Here is a 24,687-nt window from a genome sequence, read left to right as displayed (position 1 = left end):
AGCTGGTATTTCTAACTGCCTTCTTCTGCTACCCATTCCCTTTGCTCTCAGCAAACACCTCAGCTGCTGATGTTTCCTTACCTAGTTGGATGACCCAAACCTTTATTCCTGAAGGGTCTGGGAAGTTATTAGTTTTGCCTGAATAAGGTTGTAGTTTTCCATTGGCTTCAATGACTGGGCATGGTAATAGCAAGATATGCCCTAAGGGATCTCCTATATTCCAAATATAATCGTCCTGACCTCCATTGTGGAGTAGCAGTTCAATGTGCCCTTTGTAATCAGGATCAATCACCCCATCCAGCACAGTAACTCTCTTCTTTGCCTGTTGATTCAGAGGCATGAGTTTCCCAAACTGACCCGGTAGCAGACCTATCATCTGGTTCAGCGGAATCATTGATATATCTCCTGATGGTGGCATTCCTCCCTTGGGAACTAAGACTTCTAGGCCAATAGAGCATAAGATTGCAGGAAAATGAAGCAAAAATTTTGCTAGTAGATCAATAGGGGTAAGCAGGAGTGGTGCCACTCCCATGTTCACCCTTGATTCCTGGAACCATCAATCCTGGATAGGGGAGAAATAGCACCATATATTGGATGCTGATTCAGAGCATATACAGCCTTCTGGAGGATCTTGCCCCAGCCCTGAAAGGTATTGCCACATAGCTGGCACTGTAACTGAGTCTTCAAAAGACAATTCTACCATTCAATCAAACCAGCTTCTTCAGGCCGGTGGAAAACATGATAAGACTAGTGAATCCCATGAGCACGCGCCCATTGCTACACTTCATTTGCTCTTAAGTGAGTTCCTGGATTAGAGTAATGCTGTGTGGAATATGATGATGGTGGATAAGGCATTCTGTGAGTCCATGGATTGCAGGTTTGTGAGAAGCATTGTGTGCAGGGAGAGCAAGTTTCCACTCCAGGAAGAACAAAGTTCTGCCCCTTTCATAATGGAAGCTGTCCAATGTAATCAACCTGTCATCATTCCCAGGGAATAGTACTGAATCGGGGATTAGTGTTGCTCTCTGCTGCTGACAGATTAGGCACTTAGCGGTGGTAGTAGCCAGGTTGGCCTTGGTGACTAGAAGTCCATGTTGCCAACCTCATATATAACCTCCACGCTTGCCATTGTGGCCATTTTGTTCATGAGCTCAGTGGGCGATGACAAGGGTGGCTGGAGAAAGAGGCTGACCTATATACACAGGACAGGTCATTCTATCTACCTGATCATTAAAATCCTCCTTGCTGAGGTCATCTTTTGGTGACCATTCACATGGAACACAAATATCTCCATGGTTTTGGCTCATTCAGAGAATTCTATCCACATACCCAGACACCCTTGTCACCAATTTTCCAATTATGTTCCTTCCAAGTTCCTAGCCATCAGTCAACTCATTTACCACAGTTCATGGACTGGTATACAATTTCACAGCTGGCTATTTCTCTTTCCAAGAAAAAGGAACAACAGGGTTCACTACTTGAAGTTATTCCCATTACGAGGCTTACCCTTCATCACTGTCCTTCAGGGATGTCCCAGAAAGAGGCTGCAGGGCTGTAGCTCTCTAGTGTCAGATGGTACCTGCCTAATGCAGAACCATCTGTAAACCAGACTTGTTTTTTCTCTTCCTCTGGCAAATGTCACTTGCCTAATATTGTGGTTCAGATGACTCCTTCTTTTCTCCACCCCGTTAAAACTTGCAGCTAAGGAGCATCAGCATTACCATGCAATTAGGAGCAGTGGTCAAAAGAAAAATGACCACAACTCATTGCTACTTTTGCTTTGGCTGTTTGTTCTCTCTGCCTGGAGACTTTTTCCTGAAATATCTTTATGGCTAATTCCACCTCTCTTAGGACTCTTTGTTCAAATTTCATCTTCTCAGGGTCTACTGCAATGGTGGACATAATCCCAATGAGTAATGCCTTTATATAACCCCCTTCCCTTGAATGTGGAGAAAACACGTGACTTCTTTCTCACTGATAAAATATGAAGAAGTGATGGGATGCTACTCATTGACTAGGTTGCTTTATATAAATTATGTTATATAAACTCCATCTTAGCAGAATGGAGAGAGAGACTCTTCTTTGCTGACTTTGAAGAAGCTAGCGTGTTAAAAGGGGCGTATGAAAAATCCCTGGGGAAGAAACTGCTGGCAGCCTGTAGTTGCTGAGAGTGTGTCACTGATTGGCAGCTATAGAACACCCGGGCTCTTAGTCCTACAACCACAAGGAAATGAATTCTGCCAACAACCTTAGGGAGTTTGAAAGAGGACATTTTCCCCAAACAGACCTTCAGATGAGAATACAGATTAGCCAACACCTTAACAGAAAAATACACACATACTGACCCACGGAAACTAACAGATGATAAATGTGTGTTGTTTAAGCTGTTAAATTTGTGGTAATTTTTTACACAGTAATTTAAAAAATTAACACAACTTCCTTAAGCACTCTATTTGAAATTGCTGTCCCTTCCCTCACCACATGCCCTGTGGTCCGCTCTGCCTTGTTTCATCCAGAGTACTTTTCAATATCTATTATGCCGTACAACTAATATATTCATATGTTTTAGTATCTGTTTCTCTCAACTGTGATGAAAATTCATTTAGAAAAGCAGATTTTTTTTTCCTCATTTGTCACAGATATACTAACTGTGCTCAGAATAGCAACTGACAAATAGAGGGCACTCAGGGAAAGAGAAATGAATATATGCATCACAACGAAATCAGCCAGACCTGAAGAGTTAGACAGCTTGAATAACGCATAAGAGAATAAATGTAGAACACAAATCACAGGACATGTTCCAGGAAATCCTGATTCCAGTCCTGGTTCTATCACTTGCATTTAACTCTGGGACAAGTCTGTAAAATTTGCTTAGCTTCAGTTTTATCATTTTTAAATATGGAAAATAATGTAAGCCTTGTCTACTTGTATATTTATTTATAGAATAAAAAAATGTAAAGTATACAATATTGCTTAATACATTTTAAGGAACAGTATCAATTCTAAATGAAGAATACAGATGGCTAATATGAATGTAAGAATATTTCAGCCTTCCTAGTAAACAAATGAATTATAGGCAAACATTAATGATGTATCACATATTGACTATCACAACTTGGAGATGGTATATACTGTCATATAATGTTGGAAGGAGTGTACAGATGGTGTAAAGTAGTGGATATCTGTTTGGAAAAGATCAAAAGGCTCAAAAAGAACACATGCATATCTTTTTTTTTTCAGCAGTTCTGCTTGAAGGAATCTATTTTTTAGATGTAGTTGGATAGGTGTACAAAATACAGGTATAAGAATATTTATGAAAGTTTGCTTTGCAATTGTAAAACAATATAGTTGACCTGAGCGTTAAAGCACAGATGAATAATCTGACACACAGGTTTTTTTTATTTTAGTTTTCTCTTGTTGGCCTCATTCTCTCTCTTCCTCCCTCCCTCCCTCTTCTTCTCCCTCCCCCTTTCACCATCTCTCCCTCTATCCTCTCTTTTCTTTCTCTCCTGATTTTCACACTGATTAAAGCTTTGCCAATCTCTCAATTTCATCCACTAATCCACTAACCTGAGGCCAGGATCATCATAACACTCCCAATTTCATGGGTTTTCCCGAGAAGATATCTGAGAATTAATGCTGGTTTGACCTACGTTGCCCTGTTGACATTTTGGTTCTTTATAGAACTAATAGAAGTAAATCATCTAGAAAGTATACTAGACCCTTTGAGAAGATATCATAACCAAAGAATATTGATCTTTATGCTTTACCATTTGCTATTTGCACATTTTCAAAGCGTCTATTGAATTATACACCATTGTACTTTATAATGTTTTAATAGAATAGCTATACCACATCTTCCCACAAGTTACTTTTAATAGTTTTCTAATTTTCTAATCCTTGCTGACTGCCATTGCTGTTTTGGCATTTATTGCTAAGCATTTCTTTTGAGTGATTCTCAGCAAATTGTTGAGGAAGTTTTTGAAATACCATTGATAGTTCTGTAAGCCTTACAGATAGGTCTTGTATATTTATTTGTGTGAAACTTAAGTTTTATTATTTTCATTTGGCATTCTCAGAAGATTACAGTTATGTGTCACTTAATAACTGGGGTACATTGTGAGAAATGTGTCATTAGGCAATTTTGTCATTGTGCAAACATAATTATACAAACTTATTGACGGCGTAGCTTGCTACACACCTAGACTGTAAGGTAGAGCCTATTGCTCCTCAGCTACAAACCTGTACAACATGTTACTGTACTGAATCCTGCAGGCAATTGTAACACAATGGTCAGTGTTTGTGTGTCTAAACATAGCAAAGGCAATGCATTGCACTACAATATTATGCTGACTACCATACTACTAGGCAATAGGAATTTTTCAGCTCCATTATAATTTTATGAGACCACAGTCATATATGTGGTGTGTTGTTGACTGAAATGTTATCTACTGAGCATGAAAATACTTGGTTTCTATTATTTACTTTTCAAAATGACCCTACAAGATTTAAAATATGATGTGGAACTTCATTTTTGCTGCAGAAAAATGGAAGAAAAGATAGTAAAACTGGTAAATTCTAGCCACAAAAATCTACAAAATACTTGGCGAAGTCTCTAAGTTCTGTAGCTGAATGTTATCAAAATATTAGATGAGCTGGTTTACCTGGATATCAGGAAGTCCATCACTAAGATAAGAGAAGTATCTGTACATAGATAATCAAGATTAGTAGGAACACTTGGATGTAGCTTGGTGCTTCTGGACAACCTCTACAATATTGAGACATTTATATATTAAATATGCACAGTTTTCTAAATCAGTATTTTGGGGTTGATTACAGTCATGTCAATCAGTCACTTATATCACAAATTACATAACAGTATTGGCATTTAATAATTGACTGACTCCTTTATATTCAACTATTATGTCAATGATACTGGATTAATTCATATCATAATGGTTAATTTGAAACAGTAAATGGTGAAAGTCCTGGCTTTTCACATACTTTAATTTAGAAAAGAAGCTTTGCTTTTCATTAGAAGCACTGTACTTTTTATCTTACTAATGAAATCTAAACCCTATTATTACATATATCTTATTTATTATAATGTATATATGTGTATATATAATATATAGTAGAAATGAACTTTTATGCTAAATATTTTATTAAAAATAATAAAGTTTATCTTTCTTGTTTTCTGCCTACAGCTTCCCAAAAGAACTAATAAGAAATAACTTATCTGTACTTGTTAAAATGAAACTATTTATAAATAATAAGCAAAAATACTTTGATGATTAGCTCTTTCTTTAGTGTTAAAACTTTTTTTTTTGCTTTATTTCACTTGGTACCTTAATTCTTTTACATATTTACTCCAGAAAACTTAGATTCTATTTCCTTTCAAATTCTCGTTTAGCATCCTCCTCCTAGCATCCAAACCAGTTACCTCTCTTGATTGAATGTCTCTCCCAAGAGCAGGCAATATTTCTCAGTGAAGGAGATATGACAGAAACCTATGATAGACAGGGTCCCCCATGATTTGGCTATATCCTATAATTTATCGATTCTCATCATTTCCACACTCACACCATGCTCTAGCCATAATTCTCTACATGCATATTTTAGAATACACAAGCTTCTATTTCTGTTTGTACGAAATGGAACATGTTCCCTGATATGTCCTCTCATCCCCAATATCCAATCATTCTTCTTCTGGGTAACTCTTTGTATCCTTCAAGAGATGTAGAACAGATGTCACTTTCCCCAAGTAACCATCCTTGGGATTCTCTGGGCATCCCGTCTGTCCTTATATGGCACTGTAAGAATACCTCAACCAGTGACTGCTGTTATCTCCTCCTGTATATGTTCTCACCTTATTGCTGCAAAATGCACATTAACACTCACACACATTTGCCCACACATACATTCACAGACTCACACACACATACACAGTATGAAAATAAAAACATTTTCTTTAATTTAAAAAAATCCCAGGCATTTAACAGTGATTATTACTAGTGCTTAATAATTGTCTGTTGAATGAATATTAATGTTACTTTAAGTTTTTAAGAAATAGAAATGACTAAGACTTTGTGTACCTAAAATTTAGGAGTAAACTTTCTTATCTATTATACTTTAATTCTATACCTATTTTTAAGATAATTAAATAATTTAATACATATTATAAAATTATAGCTACTTTTAATAGTCATATCAAAGTAGTGATATTAAAGTCTTACTTTCTATGAGATATTGATACTCTTTAGACATTTCTGACATGGTCTATCTTTTGTCTAAATTCTACTTTGAAAAAACTCTGCACAAATATGTCAATGCAAATGAGAACTCTCAAAATATCTGTGTATAATTTTTAAAAATAACCTAGAATAATCACACAGCTATAGATAGAGATATATAGGTATATATACATACAAATATATCTTCTGTAAATTCCATAAATTAAAATATTAGAGATCATTTGAAGCTTAACTACTGTAAATGTTATATGCAGTTTAAGCTACATGGTGCTATGTAGATGAATTAAGATATACACTCTTGGGTCACCAGGAGTCTAATATTACTTAATCAGAATAACTAACTTTTTTTTATATAGATGGAAAATTTCTAATGTGGAGGATCTAAGTGATTCATGTAATAATTAAACAAACACTTATTGAGTGAGCATCTTATATACCAATCATTACTCTAGTCTCCTGGTGTAAATCAGCATATTTGTATAAGGCACTTATTAAAACTTTATTTAATGATTTTGTTAAATCTGACTAGTACATGTCTTAGTCTCTTATAATCATCTTCTAAAATTCTGACATATTGCAATTATATACCAACATGAACCATCAGAAAAAAATACTACTTTAATCATTTTTAATAACTATACACTGCCTTCATGAAAGACCATAGTGAAAATATTTGGGGCACGGGTCCACTTTGGTGTCTCTTAAATCATACCACATATATGGCTACTTATCATTTCTATTCAAGTTGATAAGCTCTTTTTCTGGCTATCAACCCAGAAAATAAGCCCCTTTAACAGATTAAAAATAATGACCAATGTAGTAAAATTTACAAAAAAATAATACTAATTTCTTCCAAGATCTTGAATTGTTTGGGAAATGTGTCTGATACTTAAGAGAAGGCATTGTTTTAAATCACATCAGTAGAGATCATTTGCCTTATGGATTAATATAAGACATTTAATGTTAGAAAATACGAAAAGGACCAGATAACTTTCTAATATAGAATACATCAAAATATAAGGGGATTTATCATAAATGAATGAAATACATAGTAAGTTGAATTTGTTTGAAAATTAGAGGTTTATAAGACTCTAACACTATAGCCATGATGAGAAACTTAGCAGGGCCAACAATCAATAAGAAAAGAAGAAAGTTTCAATTTCAATTTACCTAGGGCATAGATATAAGTTTTACTATAATGTAATAATATGGCATTTTCAGAAGCCAACATGCAAAAAAATGCTTTTGTTGAAAGTGGATTGTCATGAATGTTGTATTATCCTCCTGATGACGTATTGGAAAATTTCAACAACGATAAAATTTTAATATTGGTCATTTTTTTATATTTTTTCAATAGAGGCTCAAAGAACTGAAACAAAGGGAATTTGCTCGAAATGTAGCATCTAAATCCAGGAAAGATGAAAGAAAACAGGAAAAGGCACTCCAGCGCCTGCACAAGCTGGCTGAGCTAAGAAAGGAAACTGTATGGTGAGTGTGCAATGAAATGTTAAGTGTTCTTAAAACATGACCAAAAAAAGAGGGAGGGGGGATTAGAAATAAAGGGCACCAATCTATTTATTTCTGTACCCCGAATAAAGCACACATGTTTTCATGGCCTTCTGTAGCTGTAAACAGTAATTTGAATTTGAATTTTATGCAAACACCTGTTTAATGCACATTTCAATAAAAAGCCAAAATTACTATAATTTTAGTTAGTAAAAAAAATAAATTTTACATTATGTTGCTATTTAAGCTATCTTAGTTGAAAGCTATCTCATCTCTTGGTGAAATTCAAAACATTTGACTGAAGAAAAGAGCAAGGCACTGTATCATGATCCTTCTTACAAAAGGAGTTTTAAGAGACTTATTTTTCTAAATGAAAATTTGGGTAACTTTCATTTAAAATTCTCTTTAAGATAAAAAAGATTAAGAAGATCCTATGCATTTGAGAAGCACATCAAAATTAGTTTCACTGTGAATAAACTATAATTCGACTGTTAAAAGTCCACACTTCTTAAACTTTGACCTGCTTCTAACAGTGAGCAGATGTTGATGTGAACAGTGTTGTAGTTCAGACTTTACAATTCAAAGCAGGGCAATGTGATTAAAAGAATATCGTCTTTAAAGTGTCCTTTGTTTCCCCAATAAATAAGACCTCTCCTATTATTATTTATAACAAATCTATCTTATAGTAAATCTGTTTTATACTCTGTAGTATTATAGGATATGTTGTTATATCAAAAGATTGCTAGGGATGCCAAATTTGGAAAATCCAAAGTAAAATTTTTATGCATTCATATGGAACTGTTAGAAAGAAACATAACTACTATTCAGTCATACTGACCAAATATGTTTACTTTGTGTGGTTATAAATGAAAAATTATACAAGTGCAAGTGTACACTATAGAAATATGGGATCTATGTAATTTAATGCACTCTAAGTAGCATTTACAAATGTAAATTATAACTAAAGTGTATAATGAGATATGTATAATGAGATATGTATAATGAGATATGTACAAAAAAGTGATACTGCTTATCTAAATTATTGTCCTCAGTATAGAGCACATATTTCACATAATATATTTAGGCACACACACACACAATTTTCCCATTAGTTCCAGGTTTCTAAAGCTATGCAAATAGGAAGTCATACTGTTATGTGGTCGTAGATAAAGGAAATAGAACAGTAAATTGTGTTAGTTGTTAGATAAATAAAAAATTCAACTAAAATTTTTTGTCCATTTATAACTTCAAAAATCTGAATTTTTAGAATAGCATGTAAATTTCTGCATATATGATACTGTTAGCAGAGGGATAAGATTTAGGGATTTCTTATATTTATGTGATTTTCAGTACAGTTCTTTTAATTAGAACTGACTATTCATGGTGTGCTATAATACCAGATAAATCACATCTTAAGTAAATAGTCTTTTATCCTGCATGTACTGTATATTATAATATAATTTATAACTTCAGGATAATTTTAAATGTTGAGACTAGCAATTGCCAAAGACTCAACACTCTCCTCAAACTGTTCCTTTCTGTTAGTTACCCTTGCACTTCAGCATACCACTTGGGCTGTGGCAGACTCCTAGGGAATGTGGGTTGAATTGAATTGTTAAACCAAATTCCCAGCTTTTCTGAAGTAATGAGTAAGGGTTGTTTTTTTTTTTTTTCTTTTTCCAACTTCCATCATAGTTATCATATAGCATCAATGATGTTAAGTATTTCTGAATTAAAATAGTTTTACCTTAGAGAATTTTACAGAACTCCAAATTTCATTGAAGAGGCCACAGGGGTAGAAAATCTTGGTTAGGAATCACTGGTTGAGAGCATAGGAATATCTTAGAGATTGCTGTTAATAGCTATAAAAGTAACTCCAAGACAACACCTCCAAGTTATCCCAAAAATAACCAATAAGTAAATAATATTGTAGAAGGCAATTGCACCGTATGAAAGTAATTCTCTTACAGAGATTTCAAAATTTGGAAAAAAAATATTTTAATGACTTTTCTAAAATGAGTTTTTCTACTTTTCTTGAAAAGTGCCCTATTTAACCCATACTTTTATTTCTTTTCGTAGTGCTCCTGGAAGTGGCCCCATGTTCAAGTCAACAACTGTTACTGTGAGAGAAAATTGTAATGAAATTTCCCAAAAAGTTGTTGTGGATTCAGTTAATAACCAGCAAGATTTCAAATATACTTTGATTCATAGTGAAGAGAATACTAAAGATGTTACTACTGTTGCTGTAGACCCAGAAAGCGCAAATAATTACACAGAAAAAAATAACCCACTTGGGGATCAAGCCCAGGGAATTCACAGACACAAAATCGGCTTTTCTTTTGCATTTCCAAAGAAAGCATCCGTGAAGCTAGAGTCCTCAGCTGCAGCCTTCTCTGAATACAATGACGATGCCTCTGTGGAAAAAGGATTTAGCAGAAAAAGTAGATTTGTCCCCAGTGCTTGTCATCTTCAACTATCTTCACCAACAGATGTGCTTTTGAGTTCTGAGGAGAAAACTAACTCTTTTCATCCACCAGAGGCAATGTACTCTGGCAAAGAAACTGCTCAAACTCAAGAGATAAAAGAAGTCTCTAGTGAAAAGGATACATTGCTATTATCTTCATTTTGCCAGCTTCAACTCCCTTTATCTTCTGATGCAGACAGTTGCCAAAATCCAGTCCCAGTAGCAGATCAAATACCACTGGAAGTTATTGTTAATGAAGGCACACCCATGAATGGTAACAGTTCTGAGTTGTTAGGAAATAAATCCATAGTTCTTGATATGTCTACTGATTGTATAGCTGTGCAAGCTACCACAGAGGAAAATGTTAAGAATAATGAAACACCTACCACTAAAGTTGAAAATAAAAACAGTCCAGAGACATTGGCCCTTTCAAATACTGAAGAGGATAATATAACATTACATAAAAAACCAGATTTATATAAAAGGCAATGCAAGCCATTTGTACCTGTACTTAACAAACATGGATCAACAGTTCTTCAGTGGCCATCAGAAATGCTGGTTTACACAGCTACTGAACCATCAATTTCCTATAGCTGTAATCCTCTATGTTTTGACTTCAAGTCCACTAAAGTAAACAATAATCTAAATAAAAATAAGCTGCCCTTAAAAGATCTTTACTCTCAGCAGAAGGAAGAAGACATTTGCAAGAGACCAGTTTCAGATTGCAAGGATGTGCCTATTACAAGACTCCCTGACTATGAAATTGGAGGTAGCAGAAATGAGTACACCCAAGTCACTCCTCTTTTGGCTGATGATATTCTCTCCAATAGTTGTGATTCTGGAAAAAGTGAAAATATGGGTCAGAGGTATAAAAATAGTTCCTGTAGGATCAGAAAAACAGAAAAATATAATTTTACTAAAACTCAAATAAAACAGCACACTCTAGATGAGAAATACAACAAAATAAAGTTAAAAGATACTCATGAATACTGGTTCCATAAAAGTAGAAGAAAGAAAAAGAGAAGAAAGTTATGTCAACATCATCGTGGGCAGAAAACCAAAGAATCAGAGACTCACTGCAAAATGGAAACAGAGAATAGTTACACTGATATGACTGGGAAAAATCTACTGGTACCAATTTCAGGAAAGCAGAGTTTAGCTGCAGAGCAATTATTAGACTCACATCAGTTACCTGATAAAAGGCCCAAAGCAGCATCCATCTCCACAAGTGAAAATGAAGAAATATATAAAACCTGGAATACCGAATACAATAATAACAATGCTATCAGTTCTAAAAACCACTGTAAAAAGAACACACTACTTTTAAATGGACAATCAAATTCGACAATGATACATTCTGGGAAACATAATTTAACATACTCCAGAACTTACTGTTGTTGGAAAGCCAAAATGTCGAGCTGTAGCCAGCATCACAGATGCTTAGTTTTTCAAAATGACATGAAATGCCTGAGTCAGAATCAGGCTGTTAAAAGAGGTTACAATTCTCTCATAAACGAATCAGAAAGATTCCGTCGAAAACGTAGACAGCATTCATATTCTTATTCTTCGGATGAAAGTTTGAATCAACAGAATTATTTACCAGAAGAATCTTTGAGGCCACCAAGTACTTCAGTTACTCCTTGTAAGCCTAAAAAGAAACGAAGGAGAAAAAGAAGCAGATTTCACACTGAATTTGAAAATTTAGAACACAAAGAAAACACAAATTATCCCATGAAAGGAAATTCTCCCTTAAATCACTTCGATAGGTTAACAAGTGAAGACAAAAAAGAAGAAACGAAACCTCAAGAAGTTGCAAATATCGAAAGCAACTCAGAACAAACCGACCAAGTGAAAAACAAACTGACTTTGCACCCTACAGATCCTCTTCCTTCTGAAACCAATGGTGAAACTGAGCATTTAGTAATGGAGACTGCGTCTGGTGGATTGTCAGAGGTTTCCAATGATCCCACCACATCTGTCTATGTAGCTAGTGCCCCAGCAAAAGAAGTAATTGACAATACCTTGCTTGAACACAAAGAAAGAAGTGAGAATATAAATCTTAATGAAAAGCATATTCCTTTCAAGGTGCCTAATATCGAGAGGAACTTTAGACAGTCACCGCCTAAGTCATACCTTTGCCATTATGAACTGGCTGAGGCCCTTCCGCAAGGAAAGATGAATGAGGTATCAACTGAGTGGCTGCGTTATAATTCAGGAATCCTTAACGCACAGCCACCATTACCATTCAAGGAAGCACATGTCAGTGGTCATACCTTTGTAACAACTGAGCAGATCCTGGCTCCATTAGCTTTACCAGAACAAACATTATTGATCCCACTAGAAAACCATGACAAGTTCAAAAATCTACCATGTGAGGTCTACCACCACATTATACAGCCGAACATGCTGGCCAACAAGGTCAAATTGACCTTTCCTCCAGCTGCCCTTCCACCCCCCAGCACGCCTCTGCAGCCTTTGCCTTTGCAGCAGCCCTTATGTTCTACCTCTGTCACCACCATCCATCACACTGTTTTGCAGCAGCATGCTGCAGCTGCTGCAGCTGCCGCCGCAGCCACAGCTGCAGGAACCTTTAAAGTGCTTCAGCCACACCAACAGTTCCTTTCCCAAGTCCCAGCTCTCACCAGAACATCTTTACCTCAGATCTCAGTTGGACCAGTAGGACCGAGGCTATGTCCTGGGAACCAGCCGCCTTTTGTTGCTCCTCCTCAGATGCCAATCATTCCAGCTTCTGTTCTTCATCCTAGCCATCTGGCTTTCCCACCTTTACCCCATGCACTCTTTCCTTCGCTGCTCTCCCCACACCCTGCTGTCATCCCTCTGCAACCCCTCTTCTAGTCTTCACCATAACAGGGAAAGAAAATACCCATGTGAAAACTATTGCTATATACATAAGTGTTCATCTAAGTGGGTAATTGGCTATTTAACTGGTGGAAGTAAACTGGCCAAAATATGGCCTCATTGATTTGAAATCATTTACTGTAAGTGTAACGATGCAAATAAACTCTTAAGTTTCTTATATATAATATTATTAAAGCACTGAATAGTTTGAAAATCAATACAATATATGCTGTATATTAAAATGATGTCTTAAGAGTATGTATAATGTACATAAAATATATTTATAGTACTATAATTTATGTTGTAAAGTATGCTCTTTGATTTTTTTTAATTTTTGTGTATTCGCACCTATTTAATGTTTAGACAAAGCTGATGGCACTATGTTTTGTACCATGTTCCTTGAAACTGTAAATTCAGTGAAATATATCTCTTGCAATAAATTTTTGTTAACTATTTAAGTAAATCAACCTTTTGTTTTTAGTTGGTTTTCAGTGTTTAAGAAATACATGGTAACAGTAGGCATTGGATTTATATCGTTTGTTCCATCCACTGGCATCTCCAAACCTCCACGGCCCATGAAAAATATCTTTGGACTTCTATCATTACTTAAACTATGATATCATCTTTCAGAACTAGTATAACAAAGGGTCCATTTTTTTGTTTTGTTTTTTCCTATTTGTTCTAATGTTGCTTATACTCAGAGTTCACTACATTTCCTGAAAAATCGACCCTCTCTTTAGACAATAAACCACGGAAATTCATGTTAAAATAATAGTATTTGTGTGGGTGATAACTCAGAGGTATGCGAAGAATGTAGTATTCCCTCAGGAACTCTAAAACAGGACTTGTAGACAAGAAATGGAAAATAACCAATAGAAGTGCTTATTACATTTTTGTATGGCAAAATTTTCAAATTTATTGTGCTTATTTTTAATTGCTTCAGGAAATATAAATATATGAGGATATTGGCATGAATTAAAGAATAGATTTAACTTTAATAAATCACGGTCTGTTATATAACATCTTGGGATGAATGGCAAAAACACAGTCTGTATCTGGATATATTCCTCATTCAAGAATCTGGAAGTTGGATGGAGAGTAAATAAAGAGCCCTTCCTCTATTAGTAGTCATGCTTGTACCATATTTTAAAATCACTGAGGAACAATTAATAAATCTTCGCATCACCCTTCCAGATTCTGCTTTATTTTTAATGACCTCTGCATTATTGTTCACTCAAGTGCTTCTCTATGTACTGAATAATTTAATTATTCAATAGAAAACTAGGGAACAGCAACACTTTTCCCAATAAAGTTTTCTAATATGTACCTTTCCCAGGCCATGCCATTTGGCAAAGGAAAAGTACACATTCCTGTTAGAGTGGGTTGACCTCATCATGTGCAAATGACAAGTATTATGGCAGCCTGGCAATGCATCCAGGCATCAGAGAGCACAGCTGAGTCCCTCTAAATGGAGAGCAGCTTCTAAATGATGCTGTGCTGAGGAAATGGTATTAGGTTGTTAAATATGAAATGTCTGATTTTAAATCAAAAGTTTCATTTGTTATATCTTAAACAAGAAGTGGCTCAATTAATCAAAGTTGTGCCTAAACTATCAATGCAGTTGTGTCATCTTAACGGTAGCTTGTTTGTGTCAACAGTGAAGAAGTATGGGGAGTGAGTGGCTATGAAATCACAAAAGGCGTTATTTACAGCTTGTTGAGAATTGAATATTTTTCCTGTAAGAAGTGGTCCAAAGTCTGGAAGAAGTGATAGTCAGTTGGTGCAAGGTTTGGTGAACATGGCGGATGACAGGGAGTTTCTAAGTCTACCCTCTGTAGTTTGAGCAGTGCTGTTTGTGTGACATGTAGTCGAGCATTGCGTTGTAAGAGGATTGGCCTGTCTCTATTGATCAATCTCAGTGGTTTAATCACAAGCATCCTCATCATTTCATTCAACTGGTGGTAGTAGATATATGCTGTAATCAACTGACGAGGTTTCATGAAGCTGTAGTGAATAATATCAGTGCTGGACCACTGAACAGACACCATTACCTTTTTTTTGATGAATATTTGGTTTTGGACTGTGTTTTATTTTTATTTTATTTTTATCCAACCATTGTGTTGAATGCTTGTGATTATCAAAAAGAATTTATTTTTTATTACACATGACAATAAGGTGTAGAAATGGTTTGTATTTATGTGGTGACAAAAGAAACACAGATTTTTGAGACAATTTTTTTTGACACTCATTTAATTTATGTGCTATCCATCTATCCAGGTTTTTAACCATGTCGATTTGTTTTAAATATTCTAATATTGTTGGAATAGTAACGTAAAACCTTGTTTTTAATTTACATATAGGTTGAGATGGATTTGCTTCGACTATGGATTTTAGCTCATTATTATTCACCTTGGTCTCAGGTCACCCATGTGGCTCATTTTTAAGATTAAAATTGCCAGAATGGAACTTTTCAAACCATCGATGAACTGTGTGTTCATGAGTCACATCTTTTTCAAACACTTTGTTGATATTTTGAGCTATCTGCACAGTGCTGGTTTTACAATGGAACTCATATTTGAGAATAACACAAATTATTGACATATATGGTTTTATAAAAATTGTTTCAAAAAAACTTTGGAAGTTAATCACAAGTCAAACTGTGTGTTTGAAAGAATGAAAACGTACTTTCATAATAAAAATAAAACAAGAAGTGTCAAAGTGAAATGTCAGAGATATCAACTGTCAAACTTAATACTTAAGGAAATCGGACATTTCATTTTTAATGACCTAATATTTCACATGGCTACCAAAGGGACTGGATTACCCCAAATAATTTAGATCCTAAAAGTATGTTCCTATATCAAAGTAATCAATATTGGATTTTATTTTATGTAAGAGATATAAGGATGAAAATATAGGTCACTTACTTTTATGATTATTTGCCACAATGATCATTGGTTTATTTGAATGTTCACCTGAAAAATGCTTGTAAAAGACTGAATACACCATGTTATCATTGACAAACAAGAAGATAAAAATAGTAAAGAGGCAATTCCATTTCAAATGCTCTAAGATAATATGTTCCAAAAATGGGAACTAAAATTGCAATGAATTTTCCCCCAAGCAAAATATTTGAAACTATCTTTGAAGATAAAATAAATGGGATCTCTACTGGGGAATGCTGACCCAGTTTGTTTTTAATTTTTCAGAGCAGAATTATTGCTTTTGCTGTTAAAAAATTAAACTTTTTGACTTTAAAATATGCAGATTTTCCCTCTTCTTTTCATCTTCTAACTATCTACTTGCTTGTTCACTTCTTACCCCTTGTTTTTATCCTGTAAATCCTTTTTGGCCTGATCTTTTTCTTTCTTAATTTTATTACAGACATCATTTGTGTATGTGTGTGTCCTCTCCTCTTTTTTCTCCATGTTATCCTTCCTTTTTTCTTTCAAATTCTCTTTCTTTCTTAATTTTTTTATTGTTAAATGATATGGTTAGATATATTTAACTTGTTAGCTACAATAGAATATACCTGATTCTAGGTATATGATAGTAATTTATGAGAAGTTTGAAGAGAAAAGTTCTCAGCTTAAAACTCAGCTTGACACATAAAGTGATTGGTTCTCATGGATACCAGTGGCTGGGCAAGAAATATGAACCTTAGTTTTAGTTGTTACTATCAAAGCCAGTCTGATTATAAACAATTCATCTAGTTATTTGATACTTTGCTAAGATACTGCTTACCTGGCCTGGGCATCTGTTATGTGTTAGGGACTCAAAATGAATGGATGGTGAGACACACATTCCTCTATTCTGATAACTCCAACCCCAGAATCAAGGGAATCAGCTCAATGGGCTGATTATCAACAACAAGTGGAGCAATCAGACAGGTAAGCCAGGGAGGTATCCCAGGCAATGGGGCTGTCAGAGGAGCACAGGTCCAGCCCATATCAATGACAGCAGGAGTCAAATCAGTGGGGCAGTCATACTCTGGAAGTAGTTTTGGGGACTGGCTGGTGGTGTACCCGTAAGTTATATTCTAAAGCTGAAATCCCAATCTTTTCCAGGGATGAATCATTGTACATCCTATATGTTTTGGAAATTTAAATGACACTGTCTCTTACCCATCATCTCTCATCCGCTAGTTACAGGCATTACTGTAGTATGTTATCATACAGATGAACAATTTGGAATATAGGATGAAACCTGAAAATGGAAAGCAACTGTAGCCGATTAAAAAAGGTTTTTACATTGGATGATAGGGAGGAAACTCATCCCCAACTTCAACTATCATGCACACGTTGATGACATATTTTCTCCAAGTCATTTTGAGTTGAAGACCTATATCAGAGTCCATAGGGCATATCAATATGGATATCTGCCAAGTATTTTGAACTCAAAATTCAAACTCATAATCTTACTTTATCAATACCACTAAAACCTGTCCTTTTTCATGTTTCTATGCTCTGTGAATGTAATTATAGTAAACCCTGGTATTCAAGTCAGAAACTATGGTGTTATGCCCACATCAAAGCAACCAATAGACCATTTTGCCCCTATTTCCTTAACTTTTTCTCGAATATATTCTACTTTTCCTACCTTTGCTATCTATAAAGTTCTATTAATAGCTCTAGTAGTCCATAAGCAGAACAGCTGTTGTAAATTAATGTCCCCATGCCCCCAATCTCCCATTCCTATCATCCATCCTCCACACTTCTGCCAGGGCTACATTATAAAAATGTAATCTTATTATAACATGCCCCTACCTTAAAACTAATTAGGAGTTCTCAATTAGTCTCAGGATAAACACTAGAGTTCTTAGTGTGTCATGGAAAATCTATGGTGAAGTAGGTGCCAGCTCTCTACTCAGGATCATCCATTCCATCACTCTTCTGGGACAGTCATTCTGATCTACCGAGTTACAATCTTTTCAAGCTTGTGCGAGCCTGTTTTGTTATCTGGCAATGCCCTCCTTCCTACATTTGTCTTTACTTGGATAACCACTAATGAGCCAAAATTCACCTAGAGTGTTAGTTTCTTTTAGGAATTCTTTTCCAGGTTTCCTCTCTTCTTTGATAAGATAGCTTCCCGTCCTCCTCACATGACATGGTGTGCACAAATTTTGTTATTAAGTATTCTCAGTGGTGAATATATTTTTCAAATTCACTAGATTTAAGAACTTCTTGAGACAAATTCACTAGATGCAGGCCTCCTTCAGTCAATGTGGTATGTGACACATAGTAAACATTCAGAAAAGTTCGTTGAGTGAGGAATAAAATGAGTTGATAAAAATATAATTAAAATCTATAAAAAATACATTGAAATTCCAGAAATGGTATCTAGTTTTACTCCAAACTGTTTCTAAATCAGCCTAAATAAAAACATAATTTTCCAAAGATATAGTGCTTCAAAACATTTTTAAACATGTAGAACTTTTTTAAATAGAATTATGGATCACTTAATCTCTTGTTACCCAAAATCAAAGCATAGCATGAACCATTTCTCCTGCCCCAGATGGAAGACACAGACTTCACTGTATTGATCTCACTCTATCTATCTATCTAATCTACCTACCTACCTATCCATCATTTATTTGTTTATTATCTATCTAATCTATCATCCATCTGTCATCTTTCTATCTATTAATACTTGTCACCAAATATAACTTATATGTCAGACACTAAACTAGCTTTTAGGGCTAGAGACATGAATAGAACATACTTGCTATTCAGATGTTCGAGGCTAGTAAGGAAAGCAGACACACAAATTCTTATATTTAACCATCTAATGTTTGATATTTCATTATTAGTAAATTAAAATAGATTGAATTTACTGTATTCACCAATGCATTTTCCCACTATCTTGTGTTCTCCATTCCTCATTCTTTTGTCTACTGTTTTTTCCCCTACCTATTTGCCAAGCTAAGCCACTGTTACTTGTTTGTCCTTGGGAGAGAAAGTCGCCCCTGGAAGCTTTCCAATAAACTGTTTACGTTCTCTGACAAATAAAACTGGATAAAGCCTTAAGGCTTAGTTACATCATGAGTTGAGACCCAAAGTCCTGTTTTAGCGGCAGTAGTAAAAAACTGTGCAGTTTGTTCCGAAGTGTTGATTACAACTGAAATCCAGGCCCCCATCTTCCAGCCTTGTGTACTGTGTCCTACTCCCCTTACCCAGGATGGGCTGCCTTGGTACAGAGGGAGAGACCACTCTTTCGTCATACAAAGGCACAATCTCACTATGCCAAATGCCCTAAGCAAGATCCTTTTACTTATTTGTATAGGAATTTCGTGGACTAGCACCTGCCTTGAGCTTTCAACCCTTGAGAATGTGAGCTATGGAATCTACTTAAGCCTGGAAGTTTCCTGGGAGAAAACTCAAAATGTAATGCACTTTTCTTTTCTTTTTTTTAATCTCATAAATTCTTATTTTTAAATAACTGCATTATTTTTATTGATTATATCTTTTCTTGCTAATAATTATTCTGAATATATGTGTTTACATATTTATGTGATATTTTCTTTTTTTAGAATTCTGGTTTTCACTGCTGTATTTTAATTTTTTATAAAGTGCTTCTTAACATTTTTCATGGGGTATTATTTTCTATGTCTTTATTACCTTCACAGTTTTTATAATAGTATATATCTTACATTTTTAAAAAACAGAACTCATTACATTTCAATTGAGCTAAACATACTTTGTTTACTATTATTACCTTCCATATCTAGTTAGTATTGATTATCTTTAAGACTATTTAATTACTTCACTGAATATTAATTTTATTTCATTCATCAATATTTTTGTCAATGATATAGGCAGAAAACATAACTTCTTAAGGAACTGCCACAGATTAAGTAAAGGAGTTTTAATTACAGGCCTCATGTTAACCCTTTAGGCTTCTCCAAATATGTTCTCCCATTCTCTTCAATATTTAATTCCATAGCCAACTCTATTCAGAATTGAATTTTTATCTGATGTTGTAAAAAACTAAGATTCAGTTAACTAGAGGCAAGACTTGAGTGATCATGTACAAAATAATCATTTTTCCCTTGCTTAATTGGCTTAGTTCAATGACTAGACTCCTATCTGGAAAACCCTCTCATTACCCAGGCTCCCTGGTTACTCAGTCCACATTCCCCTCTAGAACGAGACTAGACTTTATGTTCCTTCGTGGCTCCTGTTGGCATTATATTGTGTTCTCCAGAATGTGCCTGCTGCCTGGGATTTGCTTTTATTGTGTTGCTCCAGTTGATCCACCTGCTGGCTGTTGCCTAACCTGTTACCTAGACACTGTGCCTTGATCCTCCTACTTCTGCTTGCTGAAGCCGACCCCTGTATCTGAGTAAATTACGCCAATCCTAACTGCTTATTGACTTACATTCTACATTACCCCACTTTTTAACAAATTCCCATCATCTCTCTGGTCTGACCCTACTCTAGTTGTATCATTTTAAACTCAAGGAAAGTAAGCTTTAAAAAATCTAACATTTAAGCTGCCTTAATTTTGAGCTTCAACTGATCTGTTTACCATATTCAACTTATTTTTTAATCTGATAATCTTGCAAAGTGGCTATTACTTCAACATAGGTGAGTTGGCAGAAAAACAATCTTCACATTAAAATGATAAGCCTCAAACAGATTATAGGTTTTATTAAATGGCATCCTACCCCCAGAACAGTTGTCCTAAAACCAAAAGAGTGATAGAAATATTAATATATTCCACTAAGATGAGAAATCTTTTATTTTCTATCCTGCAACTTAACTTTCTAGACCATGAGCTTTGTGAGCCCTTACCATTTCTTAGGTAGTGTGAAACATAATGTAATATTTTAGATACACTTTAAATATTAGCAATTATAATCACATTTATAGTAATATGTACTTTGCAATCTGCTGTGCTGATACATAACTCTTTTGACAGTATCTTTTTCAATTGCTAAATAAAGATTTATTTATAAAATATTAAGAATCAGTGTTTCTCCAGTATTTATATGATATAATATTATTCTTCTTCATAGATAATCTTCATTTAAACATATAAGTTTAGAAAGGACTGTACAGAAATGCATCTGTATATGCATAAATATAGGTACAGTGAGAGGTAGCTATAAAGCTCATTGCAGTTATAAAGTCAAAACAATAGAGCCCTGTCTATGTTAAGAAGTGGTTTTCAATTTTGACTTGACTGAGAGTTTACTAACAGTTGAGATGTTAAAAATTTGGCTATGAATATAGAGTTTTAGATGGAGATTAAAAATAAAACCCTGTATATGAAAAATAATACATTACAGTGTTCCAATTCACAAATTTAAAATTGAATCCATCTATGAACTCTGAGTTCTGAACTTAGAGACAGAAAGTGGATTTAAAATATACATATTTTATCTGATGTGGTGTTATGTTTAAGCTGCTTTGCAGTCCTGAATGCTTTCTGTCTTCCGGCCCAGGACCCAGCGCTCATTGTGTTGCATGCCAGTAACTGCCAGCAACTCCTGGACTTTGTCTCCTTGACAATGCGACTCCCTCTCTCTACAGTCACAGTCAAGAGGTTGAGTAAAACAGGCCACACTGCTCCTGCACCACACTGTCCCATAATGTCTTCTGAGAAGACATGGATGTGACTTTCTTAATTGAATGATTGGGACATTTTTGAGGGAGGCAGAGGGATTAGAAAGTGAAAGTGTAAATGTTAAAATCAGGCACTGAGTATGACCTTCCCTGGTAATAAACTCAGCCATTCACAAGGTTTTAGTTCCTAACCTGGCTCCCTTACCCTCAGGTATGCTGCACCTCTCTTCAGGTACCTTCAAATCTTCACCCTACTTTGAGAGACACTGACAGCTACTCCTGCTTCATTCAGCAAATACTAGATTTTCTGAAGTCCAAATCATTCAGTGAGGACTAGCACACGGGGAGGGCCCTGGCAGTCTGCTCTCTGCTGGTCATTATCACTCCTATTGCCACAAAAGTCCAGAGCTAGAGGCATTGTGCTCCTGGTCTTCAGGAAGACCTGGATGAGTTTCCTCTCTAGACATACATTGTGGAACACGCACACACACACGCACGCACACGCTCACACATGCATGCACACCTCCCAAGGACTGCCTGATGGTTGCTGCATAGAATTCCTGGACATTGTCACCCTAATTGGATGCTACTCTCTGTCTCTCCACAGTCACAGTCAAGAAATTGTCAGGCACATTATAGTATAAGATGGAAAAAAAAATTCCTAACTTCTTAAAAATTGTAAGATGCCTTTCTTTTCTGTATTATCAATAATTCTTATGTTTCCCTAGATCTTCCAGAATAAAAGAGGCAAACATATTTATTCAAGGAAAATGCCATAATAAGTATTGTAGTAAATAATTGAATACTTTTTTAGCCAAGGTCACTTGTCCTCAGTTTTGATCAGTGATAAGGAGAAGAAGATAAACTATTTATGCCTAATAATATAACTTCTGGCCATAAATATGCTATTCTCATCTTTGAGGCACCTCTTCAGCTAAATGTCTTATTAAGACAAACATCTTCTACAATAATTTATGTTTAATATGTGCTAGGCATTCTACTAGGCTCTGGAGAGACAACAGTCTATTGACAAGGATTTTTGAGTCTAAAGGAGGAAATAGAAAAGTAAATAGGCAATTTTTATAAATTGGACTGAGTAATGTATTGAATTCAATAAACATAATGTGCTATGAAAGAAGATATGACACAGGAGTAAAGGAGAAATTCTGAGCGATGAGGCTGAAATATAAATAATACAAAGGCAGAACGCTCATTAAGGACTTTATACTTAAGAGGATAATCATTAACAGTTTTTAAATAGTGAAATCAATAGCCATATCACAGTAGCAGATTAGAAATATCAGTAGGATTACACAAGAAAGAGTGGATTAGTAGGGATGCATTTGTTAGTGGATGTTGAGGAGGCTAGAAAAATAAAAGAAGTTTCAAGCTGTAGCTAGCAAATTGAAATAGTGAGTTTTGGAAGAGGGCAAGAGGGAATTTAAAAATGAAACTTGGGGTTTTTGTTGGGCAATTAAGTTGATGTGGTCATTTGCAAATAATGGAAGGACAGAAGATAGGCGTGTAAGACAGTCTGCAAAAGTTGGAACACTTTTAGGGGAATGGAAGATAATATGTTCAAGTACTATAGCTTTGCAAGATTTGACCATTGCAGGGAACTGGGAAAAGGGTATGTAAGACATCTCTGTATTATTTCTTACAACTGCATGTGAATCTATAATAATTTCAAAACAAAAATGATAATTAAAATTGTGAAGTACTTAGAATATATCTAAATAAAGCAGTCTAACAAATAATTCAGAATGTAGTAGAAACTGTCTCATCTGAAACAATAAAAACGGGTTTATTGTCAGTTATTTGATCAAAGTGGGGAAGCGCACATTAAGGTACAAATACACACAGGTGCAGTCTAAGCATCATATTCTAATTTCCATTATCTTATTGTACATTAAATTCACCAATATTGTGCTATAGTTCCAAGGCCCTTGCTTTGAATTTGTGTTTGCCCTTTGAAGTTACTGGTCATCTTTTCTTATATAATCTATGCTCAAAATAAATCATCTATGATTTCCAAGTTTATGTATTTAAATTATACTGGAGGACTTAAATACTCTTCTAAACAAATCAAAATAATGTTTTTAAATTATTTATTTGTCTCCAGTCTTATTATGTAGCCATGCTCATGCTATAGTTGACATAATTTATTTAGTAACCAACTTAATTTAGAATTTCTAAATCATGTTATAGAAATAAACTCTCTTTACATTGATCATTTCACTTAACAAACACCGAATGAAGCTACGTAATTATAGTAACAAATGCAACATGAACAACGTGATTTGAGAACAAACAAATCTGAATCTTGGTAAGCAAATTATCAACAGTAGTGAAGGTAAGTGTAATGGCATCCTACTGAATATCCTAACACCTACACAATATGCTTGAGAATTGATTCTATAGAAAATTAAGAGTTCCATCACTCTGAAAAGATACGAATGCAGATTGCTTAAAAAATAATCTATTACATTGTCCTAAATTTCAAGGGATATATACTAAAAAAATTAATTTTGAAATTGTTACCCTATTCATTTTAATTAAAATCTCAGAGGTTTGGAATAACTCCCTGGAAGCACATATAGATTAAAGAGAGAAATGGATCCTGGAAATGCCAACTAACATTTAAGCTTGGGAAGAGGAAGAAACTACAGAGGACACAGAAAAGAAGTTTTAATAGAGCTAGAGCTTAAACTACGAAATTACAGTACCATGGAAATAATGGCAAGAGATGATTGTAAGTAAAAGAGTATATGTTTAGAGTTGTCAGTAGCATTAGATGGTTAACTGAATAGGAGTCACTCATTTTTCATTTCATGACTTAAGCCTTTGCTGATGAGCTTGATACAGTAGTTTTAATAGAATGGTAGACCCAGAAGCCATATTGCACAGACTTTAAAAGATAATCGTGGGAAAGTATATGTAAAGCTTTTTTTTAGAATATCTACTAAAAGGTAGAAAGAAATGGAATTATGGTTGTAAAGACTATAAAAATAGTTTTACATTTTATAATGATATCCAA

The 24,687-nt window shown here is 34.9% G+C and overlaps 1 protein-coding gene across 1 annotated transcript in view; it reads left to right on the top strand.

Moving 5' to 3' along the window:
* Window positions 1–13,546, top strand: part of ZNF804A (zinc finger protein 804A) — a 291,600-nt gene extending 278,054 nt beyond the window's left edge. The window contains exons 3-4 of the mRNA XM_069469928.1: window positions 7,612–7,742; window positions 9,840–13,546. Coding sequence (XP_069326029.1) covers window positions 7,612–7,742; window positions 9,840–13,080 — 3,372 coding nt within the window. The 3' untranslated portion in view covers window positions 13,081–13,546. The remainder of the gene's footprint in view (window positions 1–7,611; window positions 7,743–9,839) is intronic.
* Window positions 13,547–24,687: the final 11,141 nt, after the last annotated feature.

The sequence above is a fragment of the Eulemur rufifrons genome, chromosome 1 (genome assembly GCF_041146395.1).
Source record: "Eulemur rufifrons isolate Redbay chromosome 1, OSU_ERuf_1, whole genome shotgun sequence".
NCBI classification, from domain to species: domain Eukaryota; kingdom Metazoa; phylum Chordata; class Mammalia; order Primates; family Lemuridae; genus Eulemur; species Eulemur rufifrons.
The sequence above is the reverse complement of the archived record's forward strand: the minus strand, read 5'-3'. Positions and strand labels throughout refer to the sequence as shown.